The 24012-nt window shown below is 31.1% G+C and overlaps 11 protein-coding genes and 1 pseudogene across 12 annotated transcripts, besides 5 other annotated features; 7 read left to right on the plus strand and 5 right to left on the minus strand.

The window, feature by feature from the left end:
• Positions 1-1958: part of a mobile genetic element that runs on past the window's edge.
• Positions 1959-3088: 1130 nt separating this feature from the next.
• On the plus strand, positions 3089-3303 carry TVAGG3_0075530 (annotated as a pseudogene). The gene has a single exon. A coding segment is annotated over exon 1 (215 nt).
• Positions 3304-5250: 1947 nt separating this feature from the next.
• Positions 5251-5280: a mobile genetic element.
• A 295-nt stretch (positions 5281-5575) lies between these two features.
• TVAGG3_0075550 (armadillo (ARM) repeat-containing protein family) lies at positions 5576-7217 on the plus strand (the record flags this gene model as incomplete). Its single annotated transcript, XM_001330128.2, has 1 exon — positions 5972-6871. The coding sequence occupies one exon, from the start codon at positions 5972-5974 to the stop codon at positions 6869-6871; it is 900 nt and encodes a 299-aa protein (XP_001330163.1).
• Positions 7218-7264: 47 nt separating this feature from the next.
• On the minus strand, positions 7265-8407 carry TVAGG3_0075560 (histone acetyltransferase protein; the record flags this gene model as incomplete). The annotated part of the gene is made up of 1 exon (XM_001330129.1): positions 7265-8407. The coding sequence occupies one exon, from the start codon at positions 8405-8407 to the stop codon at positions 7265-7267; it is 1143 nt and encodes a 380-aa protein (XP_001330164.1).
• Positions 8408-8489: 82 nt separating this feature from the next.
• TVAGG3_0075570 (uncharacterized protein) lies at positions 8490-9469 on the minus strand (the record flags this gene model as incomplete). The annotated part of the gene is made up of 1 exon (XM_001330130.1): positions 8625-9335. The coding sequence occupies one exon, from the start codon at positions 9333-9335 to the stop codon at positions 8625-8627; it is 711 nt and encodes a 236-aa protein (XP_001330165.1).
• A 3113-nt stretch (positions 9470-12582) lies between these two features.
• On the plus strand, positions 12583-13679 carry TVAGG3_0075580 (carbohydrate transport; the record flags this gene model as incomplete). Its single annotated transcript, XM_001330131.1, has 1 exon — positions 12584-13540. The coding sequence occupies one exon, from the start codon at positions 12584-12586 to the stop codon at positions 13538-13540; it is 957 nt and encodes a 318-aa protein (XP_001330166.1).
• Positions 13680-13781: 102 nt separating this feature from the next.
• Positions 13782-15141, plus strand: TVAGG3_0075590 (uncharacterized protein; the record flags this gene model as incomplete). Its single annotated transcript, XM_001330132.1, has 1 exon — positions 13990-14778. The coding sequence occupies one exon, from the start codon at positions 13990-13992 to the stop codon at positions 14776-14778; it is 789 nt and encodes a 262-aa protein (XP_001330167.1).
• Positions 15142-15248: 107 nt separating this feature from the next.
• Positions 15249-16133, plus strand: TVAGG3_0075600 (ribosomal protein family; the record flags this gene model as incomplete). Its single annotated transcript, XM_001330133.2, has 1 exon — positions 15257-15817. The coding sequence occupies one exon, from the start codon at positions 15257-15259 to the stop codon at positions 15815-15817; it is 561 nt and encodes a 186-aa protein (XP_001330168.1).
• An 844-nt stretch (positions 16134-16977) lies between these two features.
• On the plus strand, positions 16978-17672 carry TVAGG3_0075610 (GTPase protein; the record flags this gene model as incomplete). Its single annotated transcript, XM_001330134.1, has 1 exon — positions 16985-17524. One exon carries the CDS (start codon positions 16985-16987, stop codon positions 17522-17524), a length of 540 nt encoding a protein of 179 aa, XP_001330169.1.
• Positions 17673-17940: 268 nt separating this feature from the next.
• On the minus strand, positions 17941-19155 carry TVAGG3_0075620 (O-acyltransferase protein; the record flags this gene model as incomplete). Its single annotated transcript, XM_001330135.1, has 1 exon — positions 17941-19155. One exon carries the CDS (start codon positions 19153-19155, stop codon positions 17941-17943), a length of 1215 nt encoding a protein of 404 aa, XP_001330170.1.
• A 198-nt stretch (positions 19156-19353) lies between these two features.
• TVAGG3_0075630 (Ankyrin repeat family) lies at positions 19354-21221 on the minus strand (the record flags this gene model as incomplete). Its single annotated transcript, XM_001330136.1, has 1 exon — positions 19391-21220. One exon carries the CDS (start codon positions 21218-21220, stop codon positions 19391-19393), a length of 1830 nt encoding a protein of 609 aa, XP_001330171.1.
• Positions 21222-21295: 74 nt separating this feature from the next.
• TVAGG3_0075640 (transcription initiation factor IIE subunit beta family) lies at positions 21296-22362 on the minus strand (the record flags this gene model as incomplete). The annotated part of the gene is made up of 1 exon (XM_001330137.2): positions 21569-22357. One exon carries the CDS (start codon positions 22355-22357, stop codon positions 21569-21571), a length of 789 nt encoding a protein of 262 aa, XP_001330172.1.
• Positions 22363-22897: 535 nt separating this feature from the next.
• Positions 22898-23860, plus strand: TVAGG3_0075650 (spectrin binding; the record flags this gene model as incomplete). Its single annotated transcript, XM_001330138.1, has 1 exon — positions 22898-23860. The coding sequence occupies one exon, from the start codon at positions 22898-22900 to the stop codon at positions 23858-23860; it is 963 nt and encodes a 320-aa protein (XP_001330173.1).
• A 90-nt stretch (positions 23861-23950) lies between these two features.
• Position 23951, plus strand: a terminal%2Cinverted (terminal inverted repeat of tvBac_53III transposon ID:TVAGG3_0075660).
• Positions 23951-23983: a mobile genetic element.
• Positions 23952-24012: part of a mobile genetic element that runs on past the window's edge.

Raw genomic sequence — 24012 nt, forward strand, 5'->3', positions numbered from 1 at the left:
TCTTCAATAGCATTTAATTCTTCATTGAAATAAGAATATGGATTATAACGGTATGAATTAATTGGACCATTTTCACCTTCTCCAATGTATTGTTTAACAGCTTTTCCATTTTCATCAAATTGCATAGGATAACGTTCATTATATGCTTTACGTTTAGGATAATCAGTTATAGTTAATTTGTAACCATTTATGACTTTAATATTACCTTGACCATCAGTAACGAAAACTTCATTTATACCATCGGGTTTTCCATTTGGACCCGTAATGTCTGCTTCGTGTGCTTCCCAATTTGGACCTTGACGTTTGGCATATGCTTGAGCTTCTGGTAATGTTAAAACGTTTCTCATTTGTTTAACATCTTTTTGAAGACCAGCAACAATATGAACTAATTCTTTCATTCCATCAGGAACTTTCATAGTTCTATTATATGCACCTTTTTGTTTGTTCTTGTTTTAATGGAACCTGTAGAAGATTTGCCATTTCTGTCATGTTTAATTATAAATAAAAAATAAAAATTAATTATAAAAAGTTAATCAAATTTAACACTTCCTTTATTTAAATCAACTATTATTTTTCCATGTTCACCTAATTGCTGATATTGTGTGTAAAGTTCATTAATGCTCATTGGTAAATTCACTTGATAAAGCATAACGTTCAACTGTTGACGACTAAACCCACTGAAAATGAAAAGTGTTGATAGATTTGATTTAATGTTTGTGCTTAATGCTTTGAAATATTGAACAGCCATAAAGAATGAACACTGAATGTGTCGACATTGAGTTAATAACTGATTAAAATATGATTTCTCATTTGTTATTAGTTTTGATTTCACTGCATCATCTAGAAAAATGAGTGAATGCAAAAATTCTCTATCAAAATTTGAAATAGAAAGTGTTTCAAATAATTCATCCCGTTGTTTATCAATAATTTTATCCTCTAATCCTTGCTTCTTGATTGTATTATATAATTCTTTATACATTAAAAAGTTTTTTAAATAATCTTCTGCTTCTTCTTGTGATAAATAAATAATTGGAATTTTGATTAAATGCTTTAAAGATTCAAATGTATCATCTGATGGTGAACCTGAACGGTTGATATAAATTAACACATGTGAATAGGGGAATGTTAGCAATAATGATAATTTGTTTTAATATCGTTAATGTTTTACCTTTATTCTGTTTACCAATTGCTGCAGTGATTGAATTTAAGTAACATTCAGAATATGGAATTTTCATTAATTTTTCCTTAGATAGAGCATTTCTATTATCACTCAATGCTTCATTAATCATATCATCTACGTATGTATTATATACTCCCGCTAATTCTTCATAAGGGGTGGATGAATTTAAATCCATTTAATCAAAAATAAATTTATAATTTTAAACATTTCTATTCATCAATATTTTCATCATATGAACTTCTATACTGTGGTGGTGTACCTGTTGGATGATATTTCAAACCTTCGTCCGGTGTCCATGTCCAATATGTAGTCCTAGTAAACCAAACCTGAGGAGGATTTGTCACCTTTGAACAGTAAGTGTCATTTTCACCCTGAATGATTGGATAAGCTTTCACTTGTACTGTAACTTGTGAGTTGAAAGTTTCTAATCCATCAAAGAATATACCCGCTCCATCACGTTGAACTGGAATAGTGCATAAGAATGAAGTTTGGTCTTTCCATGTTCTAGCTAATGGCGTGCCATCATCTGCATTCAGTGGTCTAGTTAATGAGTCCTCGTATTCTTCTGTGCATTCATTCACTCCATCTAAATCAGAAGCTTGAGGCATACGTGTAAAGAATATGTCGCCCACTGTGGTCATCGCTTGATCGGGGAAGTTTCTGGAATCTATAGTGACCTGAAGACCTCGAAGCATTGGATTTTCTTAAAACCGTTCTTTGCATTGCATTCTTCGGAAATGTTAACACAACATCTGTAACATTATGGAAGAGCGTATGAGAAATCTGAGCTAATACCTTCAGGAGTGATGCAACCTCCATTTAGTGAACGAACGTCAATATGTTGAGCTGGAATCATGAATGGATCTTCCTTACTAAATAAACGTGGTATTGCTTTAACTGATTCTTCAATTAAACGTATCCTGGTGTAATGCATTTATCCTCTAAAACTTCATCTTTGTGCATGAAATAATAACGTCATCAACTGTTGCCTCAGCAGATGTAGCGGCTAAGCTTGTAATTAATTTGGCAGGAAGTCCGATTTGTTGGAATTGCGATCATATTTATAAACATGATTCATAATCTTTTCGTAATTTTCATCAGTTATCTTTTCATAAACGTAATTTTGTAAATCAGCAACTCTTAACGGGTCAACCTGACAAAATACTAAAGTATCCCTGAAAACATAATATTTAAGAATGATTTCACAAATGATTTAGGATAATCATCGAACGCCTGAAATGCTAACAAATCATTTACCGGAATAATCATATCAAAAGTGATATCAACTTCTTCATTTGCTTTCTTGAAAAACTTCTGAAGGGTCAATATATTTACCACATACTGAGTTATCATATTTTTGAACATTATTATATAACGAATGAACAAAACTTTTTAACTTTCCTTTCTGATTTTGGTTTATATGTTGCAAATGCGAAAGATTCACGGGCGCAATCCATCTGAAGATAACCGGCATCACCTCTTTCGGTTTCTACTTCTAATTGTTTAAAGCTTTGATTTGATGATTTGTAACCAACGAATAAACGCATGCATTTAAAAGCGGCATCACATGTGAAAGCTTTATTTGAAACTAGAGTTGCTTTAACTTTGCGTTTAATATATGTGTCACCTAATTGGTTCACATCATGAGCCGGATTGTAATTCTTAAATGAGTTTGTTTATCATCAAAATATGGAGCATCAGAGTCATAGCATGAACTTTCAAGTTCTCTATAATAATCTTCTACCGTCATTCTTTGCGAATATTTCATTTATCTTTTCGAATGAATGAAACACATTTCCATTAATCGGTTTAGTGTTTGGCACCAAATAGTTAGTCGTCATTTATTAATAAATAAAAACAAAATTAAAAGATGAAAATGAATTTTTAATTTTAATGAAATAATCAACTATGGCTGCGGGTATATTTAAGAAACTGTGGGATAAAGTAAAAAGAGGAGCGAGTAAAGTTTGGGAAACATTGAAGAAGGGAGCAAATTGGATATTTAAGAATAAAGAGCAATTAGTGACGTTGCTGAATCAATAACACCAAAAGCTGCCCCAATAAGAGAAGTTTTAAATAAAGGAGAAAAAGTTTATCAAAGACTACAACCGATACTAAGATAAAAATAATTTTAAAATAATTTATTTTTCCACTATCTACCTCCTATTTTATTAAGTATTCCTTCAGCTATTCACCAATTGCGTTACCTGCTTGTGCTCCCATCGCCGGATTACCTGCTTTAGTACCTAATACTCCACCTATGATAGTTCCTGCCGTTTTCGCTACTGGTGCCAAAAAGTTTGCAATGGGTTTAATAATCTTTTTATGAACCCAACCCGCAGCTTTCTTAATTCCATCCCATAATTTTTTAAAGAATCCTGCCGCCATTTCTGATTTAATATTAATTAAAAAAATATATTTCATCACTTATATTCTAATTTTTATTTAATGATAAATGAAACCGATTTTAAAAATAAATGAAACAGAGGAGGAAGAAATAAATGAAAGTGAAAATGTTCAACAAAAAATAAACGTTGTTAAACCAATTACTGAAATAAAAATTTTTTCATCTGTTGAAGAATTTAATGACTATTATGCTAATAATAAAAAATTATTTGAAGAATTGACAACATGTAAATTGAATAAAATGTTTAAAGTTGATGGATTCAAAATTTCAAAAATAAAAGGAGTGGTTAGTTTGAAATCTATTCCTCAATCAAGAATCACCTCATTAATGAAAATTGATGATTTAACAAAAAGAATAGAAGAGATTGAAGAAAGAATGAATCAAATAATTGATTTCATAAATTCAAATAATCATTAGTTTCTTAAAGTTCAATGTTGAACTCATCAAATTCTTCTTCATCATTACCATTACCTTTAGCGAGTTTATTTACTCTTTCAACTCTATCTTTTGATAGTCTTGCGTTTAATTTTTTCTGAAGTTTTTCGTTACCAAGTTCTAAAATTTTACATGGATGATATTTAAACCTGTTAAATTCTTTTTCCTCAGTTTTAATCATTAATCTACAAAGAACTTTAGTGAGGTGGTTTTGTTGTTTAAACCATTTATCCTTAATATTTGTTATAAATTCAATATCCGGAATTAATTCCCAAATTTTTGAATTTTCGATTAATTTACCATCAAATGCAAAAGCAATAGGTTTAATATTAAACTTACCTTTATAAAATAAACTTTGTATGTAATCATCAAAATAAACGTCTACTTGTTTAACCTGGGTGAGAATTGGTGAAAGTTTATTCATTAATTGATTTACAGTCACGAATTTTGATTCACTCATTTCATACAAAATAAAAAAATAAAATAATAAACATAACTAAGTTTTAATTTTTCGTAAGAAGTTTATTTTCAATTTCTTTTACTCGTTTATGAGGTCTTTGATTATGACTCCATTGATTCCATGAAATTAAATATTCTTTATCATTATATTTATACCTCATTAGCTTATTTTGGCTTTCATATTCATTTAATAATTCACAATCTTCATTTTTAAATTGAAGTTTAACCCATTCAGGATTTAAACAATGTTTAATTAATCGCGGAATATCTGACATCATCTATATATAGCTTCTTTTATAAAAGATAAAAAAATAAATTATTTTAAAATTAATGTTAATTTTTTAATGATTTATTTCATTATGTATGGGATGAGTCTAAATGTCTTACAATTTTGAAAATTTTTTAAATCTTGATTTATTCAAAAACGTAAGAAGAGAGAGGGTCAAAGTTGCTATTTGTCACTTTTCCACAAGAATCTAATGGGGAAAAAGTTATCATATAGTTGATCTCATTGACTGAGGTGAGAGATGCATGTAGTGTAATGGGATAAACAGTGTGATTGCTGCTCTACGTCCTAGGTTCGAGACACATTGGCTTCATTTTTCTCTTTTTTATTGACGTAAACTATTCAATTTTTGTGTTATCCATTCAAATTTCAGAATTTTTTTTGCAGATTTCACGCTACATTCGAAGTTACCTTTTGTAACAACCACCACTGCCTACGAAAGACGAAAGTGTGTCACGATTTCACCCGGAAATCCGACGGTTGTTTAAGAGTATGCACTTTTGTCACCTACTCAACGTAAGAATAAAAACCGTAAGAATCATACATTTTTTACTTCATATGTTAAAAAAAATGATACAAAATTGTTCGATATTGTATGAATTCTTACGTTTACAAAAAAAGTCACACAACCCGTCAACATATACTACTAAAATTAAAAATCATTTTAAAGATGTTCAACGATGATATTGGCTGGTATTGTCTCCAATGAGCTATGATTTAATATCCAAAATCCCAAAAAAGGTACCAATGATTAAAGTTCAAACAAAATAATTTTGGAATAAAAGTGACAATCTTTTTTAATTTTCTATTGGAATTCAATTTGAGCCAATCTCAGAGCAGGAAGCAAGAAAAAAGACTAGAGGATAGGATATTTAATCAAAATGAGTCCGATTTTACCCGTATTTGCGTTGATTTTTTCTCAGGTTTAATTGAGAATTTTTTCGAAATACCACTTCATGTTTGGGACTCGATACAATATGTTAACTATGACTTAATAAATGAAAATTCAACAGGTATTACAGAATTCATATTAAGTTCGTTATCATCACCAAAAACAGATCAGCAATTGATATGTATTTTTCGTTTCTGCAGAAAACTCTTCGAATATCATCCAAATCTAGCACAGAGTGTAGTTAATGACACAATAATTCAAAAAATAATTTCGCAAAAAGGACAATCCTATGAATTTTCTAATGAAAATTTAATGCTAATAAGTGTTTTGTGTAAATATCAGTCTATGTGTCTGAAGTTTATTGAAAATGGAATGATTAACATAATTTTAGAAGATTTAAAAGAAAAAGCATTAGTAAATTCGTGTTTAGAAGTTATGAAGCATTTAGTATCTAATTGTAATGAAGCAAGTAAAGAATTGTTTAGTGTTGTTGTTGAATTTCTTAATTCGGATTTCAAAATTTCAGCAGCGAAAGTCCTTCAAAAAATGGTTTCTGACTATACTGCAGAACTGATTGCCAATAATTTTGATCAATTATTTGATTTATTAGATTCAGACGACGAAAATTTTCAAATTGAACTACTAAAAGTTTTTAATTGTATTGCAAAGAATCAATTAACAGTATTAACGATATCAAACTATGATTTTGATAAAAATGATAGCTTTATCTCAAGAATTACTCAATTCATTGAATCAAAACCTGATTTATCCCAATACTCTATTCCAGTTATTGCATCTATATGCACACTATCATCGCAATATGTAAGAGAAGCAATAGAGTGCAACATTCTGAATGTTTTTGAAGTTATTCTCAAAGATTGTTCTGAAATTGTGAAATATCTTGTTTACTCATGTATTTCAATCTTAATTAGTTACGCAGACTTCATTGATATATCTAATATTAAAGAATCAAAAATTCTTGAAATAATTCTTGAAAATTTTGAAGATTTTGGAGAAAACACTGTTCTTATCATACTAACCGGACTTCTTAATGGTCTTATTCAGGAAGAAGAATCTGGTGGAAATCAGTTTCGAAACTACTTGGCTTCAAATTGCTCTGACTTCATTGAGCACTGTCTTTCATCTTCAGATTATGGAGAAGAAATTCAAACAAAAGCAGAGAAGGTATATGAGATTTTAAGCCCTGATTAATTCATTGTGAAAAATGTGAAGCAAGCGAAACATGATTCTTTAGAGGAAGACAAGATTTATCACATGAACGAAATATTACATTCCAAATTAACTTGATTCGATTATTATTCTTTATTCGTTCAACAACGGAATTGACAAATTTGTTGACATGTTTTAGGTGATCAGCGAACTTGATAATTATCTTTATTTTCAATGTTCCTTTATCTTATAATGTATCCAACAAAGGAATTGACAAAATTCTTATATTCCTCTGATTGTTTCTTCGCTGTACAAATGATTTTTCTAAAAGATAACCAGAATGGTCGAAGTTCTGTTAAGATCCAGCATCTTGATATTTCATATTTGTGTTAAAAAATGTCAATTTTAACTAAATATTTTATATTGATAGTTTATTTATATATCTTCTTCTGTTGGATCCCAGATTAACATTTTGGTATCAATTATATCAAATCCTTTTTGTTTAATCAGGGTATAAGATTTCTCAATTGTGTTCCAATCGGGAACAACAAATGTTTCCCCATCTTGGCTCACAATTAAATTCAGTGATTTCAAGGCCTCGATAACATCACGCATATCGATCCCTGTCCTAACTACGATGTCCTTTATATCATTAATCTTTCCTTTGTTCTCATATAGAGTGATCACCATGATGTTGCTCCAGTACCGAATGAAAGCTAATCTCCCTAAGTGCGACAGAGGGTGTTCTGGAGGCCCGCATCTCTTTGAACGCCGCGCAATCTCGTACGCGAGAGAGATGAGCTGAGTTCCATATCCTTTCTTTTGGTAAGGAGGTAGAGTAACTATGCAGCTTAAGATGTTTCCTGCGTACGACTCCCTTTCTCTGGAGAAGAAAGCAGCAATGTGAGCTCCTGTTTCGTCTGCTTCGCATAGAACATAAAAGATGAAACCTTCAATATCGTAGATAATAGTTTTTTGGTACAAAAAGAGTTTACATAGTAATGCTAGTGATTGACATGTAAATTTGTTACTAAACCCGCTGATTTCAAAGATAGAAATGTTGTCTTTTCGATAAATTTCTTTTCCGGGTGGATTTATTTCGCTGTTTTCTTGTATATGCTGTTCTAAATCTTCTTTTGTAAGAAAATATGATGCACAATGATCGCATATGTATATTGTATCTTGGTAAAATTGTTTTGGATATGGTGAAAAATACCATGTATTGATTTCTGTTGTGCCGTAAATGATTTTATTAATGTTTCTAATTGTTTGTCTCTCTCTATGCCTCTTGGAGAAGTTAATTTCAAAAAGAGATCTGTAATCATCATCAGAATAATCTGATTGATCAGAAGAAATATTGATAGATGGTGGTTCTACACCTTCTGCATATCGAGATGCTTTGCGTTTTCGTATTAAATTTAAATTTATCCATCTTTCTTCTCTTTTATCTAATAAATGATAGTGAACATATGCCATTTTCTTTTCCTCATCGATACCTACGATTACTGCCTTAAGGTATTCGTGAGTTCCTTCATGATATGCCAGTACCTTTTCTTTTTCATGGAATTGCTCAGACATATAATGACATATAAATGACAGAATAATACATTTACAGATGGATTATTTCCAATCAGTTATATTTCATACAAAAATATCAGAGTTAAAAGGAAAAAAAAATTATACTATTTATCGAATCGTAAAAAAGAAAGATTAAAAATATACATTTGTCGCTGAAATACTTATTTCACTGTGGTGCCTCTGCTGGTGGAGGGGGAGGAGGTGGAATTGCACCTGATTAGTCAACTTCAGCTGCTGGAGGAGCCTGAGCCAATAAAGATCCGTCTTCAGCAGCGCTTGCATTCAAGGCATGTTCAATCTCGCCTTGTGTTGTAGAGCGATCAGCATCTGGCTCAGTTGGATAAAGTGAAGGCTCAATGCCATAATTCTGTACAAACGTTGACATTGCTGGATCGTAGGTTGGTCCTGTTCTCTGCTCGACGAAATAATCTTCGTTTCTAGACCAAAGTAATTGCTCTTTTCTGTCAGGAGGGATTTCCCTGATTAGCGGCATACCTTCAATATTGTTTGCAACGCAGTCAACTGTTTGTCCGATTTGATCAAGAGCACTAAAGTTAAGGACGTAATCTCCTGTTGGTAATTCGATTTTTGGCATGTTGTTTTCTTGTTCGCTGTCCTTCTCTGGCTCGAATGGTGGTGGGAGGAAGCCTTTAACAATAACATCCGATCCAAACTTTTCCTTTACATACTTTAATGATCCTTCCATTGCAGTGATATCTTTAGTCATTTTGTCGTATTCTTCGATTGTTTTATTGATATCAGTCAAGCAAACCTTCGAAAGATTTAATACTTTGTCTTTAAGGGCATTCATTTCTGATGTCAAAAGTTCCTGCTGCTTGACGGGGTTGAATGGATTTTCTGCAATATCCTTTTCGATTGCCTCGAGCTTATGAATGTTGTTTTCCAGATCAGCAATAATAGTTTCCATTAACTTTAGAAATGTTGAGAAAAAAAAAATGATATACGAGTCACCTTTATTCAATCGAAATATATGACAAAAATTTCTTTTTGGAATTAATGATATTGATTGATAAAAATTATGATTTTCATTGAAATACTGGCAGGATGTGTCTTTTTTACAAAAATAAATCTTGAAAATTGTTATTTCCATTGTTTGGAATGCAAGGAACATGCTGATTTCACATATGCAGATAATGTATGCTTTTGATTAATCGCAGGTATCAGAGTCAAAGAAATATTTTATTCAATTATTCAAAATATACTTTATTTACCTTGTTGCACCATACAACTTGATGCTTTTACTATTATTCAACCAATGCGAAAACTCTTCATTAAAAAAAAAATAATGGAAAATATATAATAATAAAAACAATGATTTATTTAGTATAAAAATTACTGAAATATGTGAGTATTTGGTATTAATTGATCTATAACAATTTTGGGAGAAAATTATTAATAAAATAAAAATATTGCTTAAATAATGGGGGGAATATATTATTGAATTGTGGAGCTTTTCCATTTACAATCATAGCATATCTAAATATTATCATACCTCCAAATAATGTGGGAGTTAATCTAACTGCAAGAGTTGGCTGGCCGTTTATAACTAATGTAAAAGAAATGAAGAGAGCAATCCACATAAATATTGGATCAAAGTTCATTAAAACTGCTGTAGAAGCCATTAACATTGTTGTTAATTGCCCAGGCATTGAGTTATTTGATAGTCTGTGCTTCAATGGTTGTGAGATAGTAACGTCAGCTTCTAAGTTTGGTCTATTTTTTGGAATTTCAAATTCGCGAACTTCCTCCATTTATAATTGAAAATTTGCGATCATCGATGTCACTTTTATTAAAAATTTGGAAATCTTTTATCCATGGATATCTTATATATTTAAGGTGCCCAGGCTATTGGAAAGTAATTTAATGATGTTTATTCTGTATACATGCTAATTATTAAGCATCTGTTTCATGATATAATATTTTCCCCTAATTGGTATTAGTTTCTAACACCTTAGGTACCAACCTTGCGGATCGGAGATCATTTATATGATAACGATTTTAAGAAAAAGCTGATAAAGCTGAGAATGAAGAATTCTTTCGAAAAATTAAACAGCTTCATTACATAAGAAATTGGAATGAAAATCATATCTGTGAAGTATTAAAAACGCAAAAGTACAAAGTTATTTTTTTAGATTAAATAAAATATTTATTCAAATATGGTGAAGTAAGCAAACAGGGTAAGGAAATAAAGCTTGGAACCACATAAATGAAGTATAACTTGAAGATATTTGATATAACTGTTACGATCTAAAGAAAATAATTCTGTGTGTTAGTTTTTTAAAAAAAAGGTTCCGATGATTCTCAGATTTCCGACTATCGTCATATTTCAGACCGCCCGTCGGGGTAATCCTCATCGAACAAGGAGATACATACTATTTAGAAAAACACTAAGTTTTTATGTCCGCACAAAACTGCTTTTTTTTCAACACTTTTTTAGGTCACGAAAAGTGGCAACTGAGAAGATTGTTTTAGGCTTTTTCTGGTCATTGAAACAGTATTGATTCGTATTATTAGTATGAAACAATGATAAACTAGAGATTGAAGAATGTTATTATTGCAAAGATCCAATTATTCGATGTTCGTCTAATCATATCTTGCAATAAAGTTGATACTCTTATTTTTACGAAATATTACTTCAGTAGCAACTTTATGTATTACCAATGATAACCAAAGTACCATTTACGCATAAAAAAATTTAAATCAATATTGATTCAACAAATTGACTAATTATTCTTATACAGCATTATACATCCTACAGGATAAGATATCTTAGCTTAACTTCTGCTTGATTATGAGATACTGATCTAATATTTCTTGTTCTGAAGCAATGGTCTCTAACTGATCAAAACGTTTTGATGAGAAATCTAAAGATGCGAGTTTGATACGCATTCTATTCAGATTTATTATCGAAATCATATTACAATATATATCTTGAACTTATCTTTGAATAAATTCATGATTTTGTTGATTACTTTCGAGATGTTACCTCTAATTTGCGATATGTGAAGCAAATCCTTTATTTGATTCAATTATATTTTTAAATTACTACCAATGCTTGATAAAATATATACCATATTAGCTATGTTTGAATATGTGTGGGTTAAAATTTTTGAAAATGAGTTACTTGTTTATTTTTATAAAAAATTATTATAAATTATTACTCTAGTATTGACATCTTTTAGAAGAAAAATTATAAAGTAACAAAATCAAAATCCATTCTTCGATTTAAATTCAATGTTATTCCTTTATTTCTACAATAATTTTAAATTTTCAAGATTTTTAACCTCATTTTTCCAAACAAAATCGAGAATTGTAAAAAACGTAATCATTTTCAGAAAACTTGCTTAGGCATTTTCAAAAATCTCAAAAATTTGGAAAAATTCATCAAGGAGAACTTTATCCCATATGATCAAGGTAATAGTTTCCAGTCAAAAAGGACTTGAAATTTTCAAATATTGATATCGATTTTCATCAATCACGTAATATCGATTGCTTACAGTAAATGGTAACATAAGTTATTGAGATCTAATATATTTGAACATACTATAAATAGTTTTCAAAACTTATCAAAATTCCACTCAATGTAACAATTACTCCAACTATCACACATAGATATTGTTTCTACAATCTCGTTTTAAGAAGGAATGATTAGTATGATAGAATATTTAACCACTTATTAAACCAAATATTAATTTTGTTTTATATTACTAACCAATTTAATGCATATTTTATATGCATTTGTAGAAGGAAAACGGATGAAAGTGTTTATTTAAACAAATTCCTAAAAGTAGTCCCGAGAATAAACCATTTACTTTCTTAACATCGAATTCTGCTCATCATGAGCAGAGCTTTTTGTGTTGACTTTCATAATGCAATAAAATATCTTCATTTGCAGGTAAGAGATAGATATTTTAATAGTTCATAATATATCTCGAAATCAAACAGAAGTCATACAATGTGTATAAACATCATTACTATACTTCATTTGCTGAGCATAATGTGCATACTTTTGGTCGATATCTTTGCTTCTGATTGTAACAGTTGATGCTTTTTGATCATTTTATTGTGACGAATTCTCAAATTTTGGAAAAATAATATCATATATTATCATTCACAAATGAAAATAGAAAATTCTTGGATTCAAAATTTTATCTGATGGCTCCAACAAGTTTCAAGATAAATTTCTTCACCATTTTTAGTACAATAACATCCACAGCTCTTGTACATTCTCTAAAAATCATTGCAAGACGAATCAGATGCAAACATGCTGCTACAATTTCAACATATCATTTTTTAGCAACATGGTGTATGCTTGAATTAGCAGCGTTTACAAATAATATCAGAAGGACATCAAATATTCCCATTTTTAGTCGTATTATTCTAGCAATTCTCGTTATTTCATCTGTTTTCTTACAAAATGCTTCACTTCAGACAAATTCATTATCATTTCATCAGTTATCCAAAGCATTTATCATACCAGTAATACTATTTCATAATATTTTTGTTCGACATTTCAGACATAAATCTATTGAATACGGATCTATTTGCCTTGCTATTTTTGGAACTTGCGTAATGTGCATCACCGATCTTCAGTACAGTATTAAAGGCATGTTTTACTCAATTTTCGGAGTTATCACAACAGCATATTCCCAATTACTCATAGAAGATTTTCAAAGGAAATATCAAATGAACGGTGCAGAGCTCCAGCTTTCAGTTATTCCCTATGAATTTATATCTGGAATGATAATCTCGACTTTATTAGAAGCGACCGGCGAAGGAAGCTTCATGACTTACGATTTCCAGCTTTTAGATTTACTTCTTTTCTTATTTACATGCTTTTTGGCCATTTGGGTCAATGTTTCTGCTTTCATGCTCATTGGATATACCTCTCCATTATCATTCCAAGTTACAAACAGCCTTAAATCTATCTCGATATTACTGTTATCCATGTTTGCTAATCCACTTGGCGGAGATAATTTCACACAAAACATTTTAACTGTTGTTGGTGCATTTTTGAGTATAGTTGGCTATATATTCTTTATTAATAGCACATCTAAAGTTATAAAAGGAAATCCTGAAGAAATGGTACCATTCATTTCCGATAAGCAATAGAGTTGTTAATATTATTACTTTGTGCGTAATAAATATCATTTTTGTTTACAATTTTTACTTATTGTTTACACAATCAAATATGAAATATTGTTCTAACTACATTTACCAATTTTCTATATGGCGTGCAATAGCAAATATAATTCTTATATTAGAAAATCAAGAGGAATTTATTGAAAGCGTTTTATAATACAAGAAATCCCGAGTTCTCACTTGGAATCCTGTAGTTCTTTAAAAAACGATCAAATTCAATGTGTACATCTAGGCGATTTCATAAAATTAATCAAAAATCGAAACAAATCAACATCTTTGTTATCAATTTCAAACATTAACAATATAGGTGCCGTTTAGAGTATCAAATTAAGCTACCTTAATCAATTCTTTCATTTCTAGCATATCAGGCAGAAAGGAAGATGATAATTCCTTCCAATTTGTAAAATAAACGTACACTAATGAGTTCTCATCACTTAAGCACACCTGAAAAGAAAGCAATAGAGTCTATACTTTCCGAGGCAGAACACGATTATTCGCCAGAAGATAGAATTGAAGAAGCCGTTCGACTTCTGGATATAGAGTCTCGTAAAATTTGGGATGATTGGGATGATTCAATAGCCTTATCTGTAGTTCCAGTTAACAGCACAAATACAAATAATGACATAAGTGAATTTATACAAAAATCCCGTCAATTAATCGATCAAAACTCTAAGGAAGAAGAATCTTTTAATTCTCGTGATATTAGAACAACCAAAATTACGCGAATATCAAACCCAATAAATTCAGATTCAGATTCAAATGATGAACTGTTTAATCGCAGTCCTCCACAAAATTCATATTATTCTAAACGCAAATCTGAAAATATTAGAAATACTACAACATTAAATTCTCGTAAAGAATCTCAAGTTAAAGAATTTCCTATAGATATGAATTCATACAAGCAACAAGCAAAAATTGATAAATCAAAATCACAAATTTCTAGAAATCGCGCTACTAAAGCAAGTTTATCACCTCCAAAGGCAAAATCTAATAATAGAAAATCATATCAAAATGTTCATGAATATAATGAGTATAAAAAATTGCGAAGAGAAAATATGGAATATCTCAATGAAATTAAACTCCTAGAAAATACTTTAATGAAGCTGAATGCAGAAAATGATAGTTTGAAATCAAGTATTAATGCAGTGAAAATCGAGAGAGCAAAACAGAAGGCTAAGATTGCATATCTTAAAACAGAAAATAAATAATTTGCTTTAGCATTCCAATGAGCTTCTATATCACTATGATGTTCACGTACCTATGCATTGTTGTTTGATAATAAATTGTTTTTTTTATGACGAATTTTTCTAATTAACAGGTAGTCATGAATATAATTTCTCTGATATCCCTCCCTTATTCTTCTAATCCAATGGATTAAGTCAATTCTTTTATTAGCACTTTGTGTAACTATGAATCTGATTGTCTACAATCTATTTGAATGAATATGTAACTAGTGAGAAAACTATAGAGTCAAGTTGGTAAAAGTAAATTGATATCAAAGCTAAAATAGATGGGAGAGTGATTCATCAATGATTTGAGATTTAATTTTAGAAAGTTTAGCAAAAATTTTGATATATTCTAAGAAAGACATCGATCATAAATCAAAATCATTATAAAATTGCATCTTATCTCTCATTATTTATGTCAAATTTGTATTGAAAAAACGGTTTTGGTCTCCCTTTTGAAATGGGTGTTGATCTCGATCACAGAGTTCCCCGTAAACAGAGGCAAGAGCCAAAGACAGCTGATGCCCAAATGAAGATGCTCCACAACCTTTACGCATTTCTCGCTCGTCGTACAGGCAACGACTTCAATGCCAAGATTGCCCATCGCCTTTGCATTTCCCGCACAAACAGGCGCCCATACTCTCTTAGCCGCCTTGCTACAGCTCTTAACGGCAAGGAAGCTGAGACAATCGCCGTTCTTGTTGCTAAGATTACCAATGATGAACGCCTCCTTGAAGTTCCAAAGATGAAGGTTTGCGCTCTTAAGTTCACAGAAACCGCCCGCGCCCGCATCCTTGCTGCTGGTGGTGAATGCATCACATTCGATCAGCTTGCTCAACTCCGCCCAACAGGTGACAAGTGCCTCCTTCTTGAAGGTGATCGCACACGCCGCCTTGTTAACAAGCACTTCGGCGCTGCCCCAGGTGATGACAACTCCAAGACACGTCCAAAGGTTGCTTCTCACGGCCGTAAGTTCGAAATGGCTCGTGGCCGCAGGAAATCGAGATGGTACCACGCTTAAGATAAATATCATATAAATTTCAAGGCATCATGCTTTTCCTTCGTATTTTACAAATATTAGAAATTTATTTTTCGATTTTTAAAATTGGTACTGATTTTAACAATGCAAACTTCTCTTTTTGGTTAGAAAAGAACTCTTTTGAGTTTAATATTCTGCGAAATTTCAAATATATTTTTGATTTTTTTTTATTTGTATTCATTTTTATTTATTCCATTTCATAATCCTCATGTAAGACTTTGTGGTTTTATTTATAACATCTCATGTTTTCATGATAAATATTTCGAAATTTGAAATGATTTATCTAATATGATTGTTTCTGGTGAAAAACCGCTAGTGAATGTATGGGTTAGCTAAAAATATGGTTTATATGGTAATAACTTTTTATTAATTTTTTGTTTTCCAAAATTGATTTTGGAACGAGAAATACAGATCCCATGACAATTTCTCGCTGATAGATGCATTGATTATTCATGGGGATACATTTTAATATATTTGCATATGAATCTTATTCATTGTTAATACCAAGTTGAACAATCCAGTATCTTAGTGTATTCCACTAAAAACAGGGCGGTTGGTTTCTTTTAATTTAATCGGAATCGGAATTTTGAGAATTTTCTGTCAAATTCGCAAAATCGAAGGATTTTAGTTCATATATAATACAACTTCCGTCAGGAGCTGCCATTGAAAGAAGGTGCTTCAATTCTGGTTGAAATTCTGCAAAATCAGAGATATTTTTTGATGGAATCTTCCAGTCATGGGATAATGGAAAAATAACAACATTATCATTCTTAATCATTCCGTGAATCAGCAAGAATTTTTCTTTAAAATGCAAATAATCAATAAACTTAAAGGAAGATTCTATATTTAAATTTTCTCTGAGGATAGATATTGCAAATTTTTGTTCTTGTAAAGTATTACCAGCATCCGGAAAATTCATTTTAAAAAATGACACTTTTTGACCCTTTCTAGTGCGTTTAAAAAAAAAAATACACATTTGTTAGTGTATCTTTACTAAGTGATAGCAAATATATATTTACACACACATGTACTCACATGCTTTTGTATGTTACAGAACTATCAAAGCTGTTTTCCGCCATTTATTCGATTATTGATGCTTTTATTTTAATTTACAATAATCGTCATGAACGTTTTGAAATTTTATCAAAGATGTCCAAAGACGACAATCAGCCAATCCGAAAGATCAAGATAGTATCTCTTGGTGAAAGTCGTGTTGGAAAAAGCTGTTTAATCAAAAGGTTTTGCGAAGGCAACCGTTTTGTTACTCAATATATTCCAACAATTGGAATTGACTATGGTGCACGTCAATTCAATGTAGACAATACAAATTTTTATGCCCATTTCTGGGATATGTCAGGTGATGATTCATATATTGAAGTTAGAAACGAATTCTACGGCGATACAGATGGATATATTTTAGTTTTCGATATGACTGCAAGAGAAACATTCACACAGCTTCAGAGATGGATAGATGAAGCAAAGAAGTATGGAGGAGATATTACTTGCTGTGTTGTTGCAGGAAATAAATGTGATGGCGCCAAATTAGCAGTTACTGCACAAGAAGGTGCTGACTTTGCTAAGAAATACGGTATGCAGTTCTTTGAAACTTCAGCAAAGAGCGGTAAAAACGTTTCCGAAGCTTTCACACATTTATTTAGATCCGTCCTCTCCAAAGTCCAGAAAAAGTAACTTAGTATTAATGTTTAAATATTATTTCATACATATTTTTTTAAAGATCCCTTGTTACCCAAACTTTGGTCAAATATAAGATCCTTTGCAAAGTTTGGTGAACTTTTTTATGCTTTCCCATTATTGACCGTAAATATAACATCTTGACTTTATTCTAATCGAAAATATGTTTGATAAGCTATAATTTTCTTCATCCAGCATGGTATACCTATCAATTTAAGGAATTTTCGCAAAATACGAAACAAAATTATGTTTCCCATGCTTATGTTAACAATAGTTATAATCATTTCAAAATGTTTGTGATTAATCTCATATCTAAAACCAATCTCTTCGAGTAAGAATTAACTGAATAGTGTGAAAAACAATTCGGGATAAAATTATATTTATCTATAACAAAATAAAAATAATAATAAAAATTAAAGTTCTTCTTGAGCCTTATTTGTTGTTTTTGCAGGCTTAGGAACTTTTCCATTGAATATCATATCTAAGTAGACATCTGTTGCCTCTTTTGATCTTGGAAGAAGTTGATGAATAAATTTCAAACTTGAAGAGTTGAAATTGTGGCATCTGAGGTCTGCCTTGTTCCAATTCTTGCAAACCCAGTCAAGTCCCTTCGATCCAACAAGTCCGTCACCTTCCATTTGTATTGATTTTCCGTGTTTCAAGTCGTAGCCCATTGTTTGCTTTATTCCGCTATTGTAAGCGATGTTTGTAGGTACGTCGAGAGGTTTATGCGGTTTGCTGGTTAAATTGAAGTTTGCTTCAGCCATTTTGAAGTGTTTTTCTGAAAACACGGATTTGATGTATTTGATGACGTCTTTGCCTTTAATATTTTGTCCGTCCTTTTTAACAACTAATGTATCGTTTTCGTAGTAGAATGATGAAGGTAAGTGAATATGATACATTCCGAGCGAATCAATGAAATCACGGAGGCGATCGGTCTTGTAAAATGGAACAAATGGTAAGGTATGCCTTACAAAACCAGATAATGCTGTTCCACTGCCACTCCATGAAGGTGCAGATAAAGTGACAGCGTCAATGTACTTTTGGCGCCACTCTGGTGTTGTTTTTTCGGTAAGGAATACATAGATGACCCAGCCACCAAGTGAATGGGAGAATAAATGGACTTTAGTATTGCCATTGAGTGTATATGCGTTTTCTACGAGTTTGCGAAGATTATCGAAGTATTCACCGAGATGGGCAACACCTAATCTCCAATCGTATGGTGCTGCAAACAAATTTTGCTTCTCGACGTAACCAATTTCTTTAAGTCTGTCAATAAATTTGTTAAGGTATCCAAAAAGACGCAATCCAAAGATTTTAGGTCCCGTTCCAATAATATTGTCCAGTTCGCCAAAGTTTCCTTGTGGTTTGATCGAAACGTTTTCTTTTGAATGAGAAATACCTTTTTCTTCATCGTAATCAAGTGCAAAATAGTCAAAGAAGCAATTAATGAAAGGTGGAACAAATGAAAATACGTTGAGCCAAGCAAGATTTTTATTTTTATGAGAACAGTAAGAAATTGTATCACGAGTAGAATTTACTTCCAAGCGAGAACGCATTGCGCCTGGTATTAATACAATCGGCTTTAGTTTTTCGCTGAAACTGAGTGTAAAAAGAAGAGATAACATTAAAAAGTGACACAGTATCGTGAATTAAATAATGATTGTTTTTATGTATTGAAATCTGATGCTGAACAGCAGAAATAACTGATTCTGAAGTTTATTTTACATTTGGCAACGAAATTAAATTAGAATCAATTTTAGAGAAACGTTTCTTTAAACATAGTGCTTCCAATACAATCCAATGTATAAAAATTAGTTTTTCATTAGCACATAAAAAACAAAATAAATCTTTATTAATTTTTTAGAACAAAATCTCATATTCTTCATAAAATGTCTGAGGATCTATAGATGTTATTGGATGATGCTTGATAGGAATTATATTATCACTTGGATTGTACATTAAGATCATATCTGTTCCTTTGATGGCCTTAAATATATTTTGACGTCGCGAATTAGTAAGAATAAACATGAATTTAATAATGTTCTGTGCAAGGGGCAAACATTTGTGAATTCCTCCATATGAAAGAAGAATTTTATGAATACTTTCAATGCTACTTAATGAATTATATTCAATAGCCTTTTTATTGGCTGCGAAATTATATGATTGAATTTTATCTCCTTTTTCGCATACAAAATGGATTTCATAAAGATCTTTATAAATTTCAAAGATACTTTCGCTGCTTTTATCATTAAAGTTATCATCCATGGTATAAAAGTTCTGTATTTTCAATCCTTCAAACCAAATCATTGGAATTTGATTCAATTTATTTTTTTCTATGATTTCCAGCATCTTAAAAGCAATTCTCCCTCGTTCAGTAACAGTGCTAATACTATCTTTAAATTTTAGAAAGCCTTGTGCGAAAGATCCGAGAGAATCTAAGATGAATTTTTGGGAAGAAATTATTTCAGGGGGTATATTTTCATGTATGAAATCTTCCATAAAGTTTTCCTGCGGTATTACATCGCCGCTTGGATTTACTTCATTCACTTTTTTGAAAAATTCAGTTTGCTTTGATTTTAAGTATTTCGAATACAATTTCGGATCTGTGCCTTTAATGTAGTCAATTAATGTGCCCGAGTCAAGTTTGGTATTTTTATTTACAATTTTGTCATAAAATAAAGGAGAAAGCTTATAAGGAAATTCTAGATAAGATCCTGATACACAAACGAGACCAAAAATGAATCCGAAACGATACCAAAAATCAATATTGTTATTTGGTATAATAAATGTATCATTTTCATAAGGAATCGAGTTAACCTTTACATCCTCGTAAATTATTTTCAAATAGTCTGAATTTATGTAATAATTTAAAAATCTTTGCTCGCCAGCTTCAAATTGCAGTAAATGATCTATGATTTTGTCCTCAGAAACGTTGCTTGGAAGTGGTTTCATATCAGTTCTAAGCATGTTAGAAAGGTAAATCAGATTATTTAAGTGTGCTTGGATTTGTTCGACATTTTTTCCGACCAAGTATGTTGGAGAAAATCTGTTTGACTTATAACAATCAGGTTGCATCCATAGTTTTAATTTGTACTCTAAACTATATTTTGCTGTTTCTCGAAATAGTTTTGAAAGCGATGGATCTGATGACTTAGAAAATGAAAGTTCTAAAAAGCTTTTTTCTTCTATTAATCCCGCTTCAATAAATGCTGAAAGTGCATTTGTCATTAAATCAAGTTTATTTGCAATACAATATTGAACAAATGTCATATCTCGACCATGAACATGCTTTAAAGCATTCTTACAATCATGTTTGGTGATTAATTTTATAACTAAAGGAATTGTTTCGATATTTTGCTGATCTGCAAAATATGCCAAGGGAGATTTCTTGCTTTTATCAAACGTATATAATAAGTGCTTGTATTTAAATAAAATTTCAATGCCTTGTTGCCAATTATCTTTAAATGCGAGATGAAGAGACGTAAATCCACTCCCTTTTGGCGACCTTTCGTAATATTTAAGACACTCCGCTGCGTGGTATTTTGTAATTACTAAGTCTAATGGATATTGACCAGGAATATCATTAATAGTTTCTTCTATAATGATATCATGATTGGTATCTCTCAACTCAAGCCAACTTTTGAATTCGTCAATGTTGTCATCTTTAAAAATTCGTATAATTGGATCCATTTTACTAAAATCAAAAAAATGAATGAAATGTCAAATTTTACAATAACTTTGATCTTGCAATAACAAGAGGTGTTTATCCTTATTGGTTACGCAATCTTATGATTATTGGATCAAAAGAGATAATGCACAAGACTATATGCACGTGTTATCCCAGTTATTTTATTTCAAATGAGAATTTGGAAGTGTAAAATTGATGGTTTTAATCCGGAGTCTTTTATAATAAAATAAAAAAGTAAATGTAAACAAAACATTGCCTAGTAGGCGTTACTTTTTATTAAATTTTATAAAAATTTTGACATGATTAGTAATTTTTGGCTAAATTTCATGATAATTAGTCCAATTATTTGATTATTCAAGGAATTTCTGGTTCGAGCTTGAGAAAGTTTGCTTCCTTGTCCTTCTTTTCTTTTCAACAGGTTCTTCGTTTTGCTGGTTCAGTGGTTTGAGGGCTTTAACAGGTTCGATATGGTTTTCTCTGCACATTTTGTCTCTGAACTCGTCCTCGGCCGGAATAATTGTAAATTCTGAATGCCACAAAGAAGAAAATTCTTTTGCAGCGAGAACTTCTTCATCTTCACGGAGTATTTCATCGTAGTAGAAAATGACTTTGTTCTTTTGATCGCCTTTAAAAATGTCAATAATTCCTTGATCTTTAAGGTCATCGAGCTCTTTATCGGCGCCTTCGAATGCACCTTGTAAGAAGGTTGATTTGTCAACGAATCTTTCTTTTCTAAGGGAGTTCAATAATTCATTTTCATTTCCTGTTTGATGCTCTGTCTTAAATGAATATTTGTTGTATTCGTAGACAATGGATTCATTCTTCTGAAGAGCAGCAACTAAATCATCGTCATCTGATACTTTGATTTTTAATTCTTTTTCAATTTCGGAAAGAGTGCATGGAGCCTTTCCTTTTGATTTGCGGCTCTCTAAGTATTCAATGATCTTACTGATATTATTCTGCCTTGCAATTGTTGGGTCCATAATTCTTCTGTTATCTTGAGCCATAAATCTCAAAGCTCCTGTTGGACCATTTAAGGCGCCCATTTTCTTTAATTCAGATTTCTTCTCCTTCTTCTCCTTCTTATGCTTCTTTGTACTCTGTGTGGATGAATTTACCAATGCATCTAAATCTTCCATCTATACTTTGTTTGAATTTTTTTTGTTTATTATTTTTTCCGCAACAAACAAATGCTTCTATAGTTATTCTGGGTGTCATACAACAGATACGCTATCGATTTAATAGGTTTTTATCATGAACTGTAAAGAAATAATCAATTTCAAAATAAAAAAAGAAGGAATGTAGAGATGATTTTAAGGAAAATAAGATTTTATTCATGCATATGTCTGTGTTTTAATATTATCAGACTTCCCAGATTATAATTTCTTCAATCATATTATCGATTGCTAGACATTTAAAGAAATCAATGCTAATCATTTCGAATTCTTATAAATATGATTTTAATGAAAAGCCACAAGTCTAAAATCGATTGTTCTATAATTGAATTGATCGCGTTATCATTAGAAGCTATTCATATCTCTTCCCAAGAAGCTTCCATTAACATGCAACAATCAGAAATAGAATTGATGAGTGTGATTGGAAAAGAGGTTAGAAGGTTTGGTTTAGATTTTTTTTTTGATGAATATCCTGACATCAAAATTTTAAGTTCATTTTTCTCGATGGCACTCCAATATCGGAACGAATTATGTCGTCTCGGGGAGCTACTCTGGAATTTCCAAGATTATCCAATTGAAGAAATTATTGAGCACATCAAATTTTGCGTTTCAAATTGCGAGATTTCTTTGCAGAATATCTTTTCTGTTCTTGATCAGAAGTTTTCAAATAACCATAAGATGTCGAAGCAGATTTTACAATTTATTGAACAATTTTTAACAATGACTGGATTTCAATTTCCAAAAGAATATGATTTCTTCTCTGAAGTTTTGATGAAGATATTAAAACTCAAAGGATTGATAGATCCAGATGTATATCCTGAAGAAGTCAAACAATCAGTCGATGAACTTCTTTCTCAATATGATTTTGGAGAAATCGAAGAAGTTATTGCAAATGACGACTTAGATGCACTTGATTCCATTTATTCTAGTTTCGGCTTTGAATCAGATCGAACATCTCCATCAGACTTAGATTTAGCCGCAGAATATGGATCCATCAAATGCTTCCGTTATCTATATGAAAATGGATCCGTTATAACATCTGATACCACATCAGGAGCTTTTCTGGGTAATAATTATGATATTATTAATATATGTGAACAAAACTCTGCGATCACATCAGACTATGCTGATATTGCATGTATTTATCATCATAATGATGAATACAGATATCTTAGTGACAAATATTCTCTTGATTATTCCTGGTATAGTAGTTTAGTTACATTTAATTTTGAGCTTTTCTTTGATAAATTAGACAGAACTGATTTCACATCTAATAATGAAGAAGCTTACGAAGCATTATCATCAGCTGCCTGTCTTGGATTAACTCCAATTGTTCGACTATTTCTTGAAAAAGGATGCTCACCATTGCTTCAAGATAATTCAACAGGAATAAATTGCATTAAGCTTGCAGAAGATTGCAAATTCCCACAAATTGCAGATATCATGCGAAATTATATATCCAAATAATCACCATCATATTAATTCTATATTGTTTGTATAAAGATCATTCTATTCATTGTTTGTTCTTAACAAGTATTCATTTAAGATATTGACACCTTAAGGGTGCACTTACCACTTTTTGACATGCTCCCACAATATCAATATATCTTTATTATGAT

The sequence above is a fragment of the Trichomonas vaginalis genome, chromosome IV, assembly GCF_026262505.1.
Source record: "Trichomonas vaginalis G3 chromosome IV, whole genome shotgun sequence".
Classification (NCBI taxonomy): Eukaryota; Parabasalia; order Trichomonadida; family Trichomonadidae; genus Trichomonas; species Trichomonas vaginalis.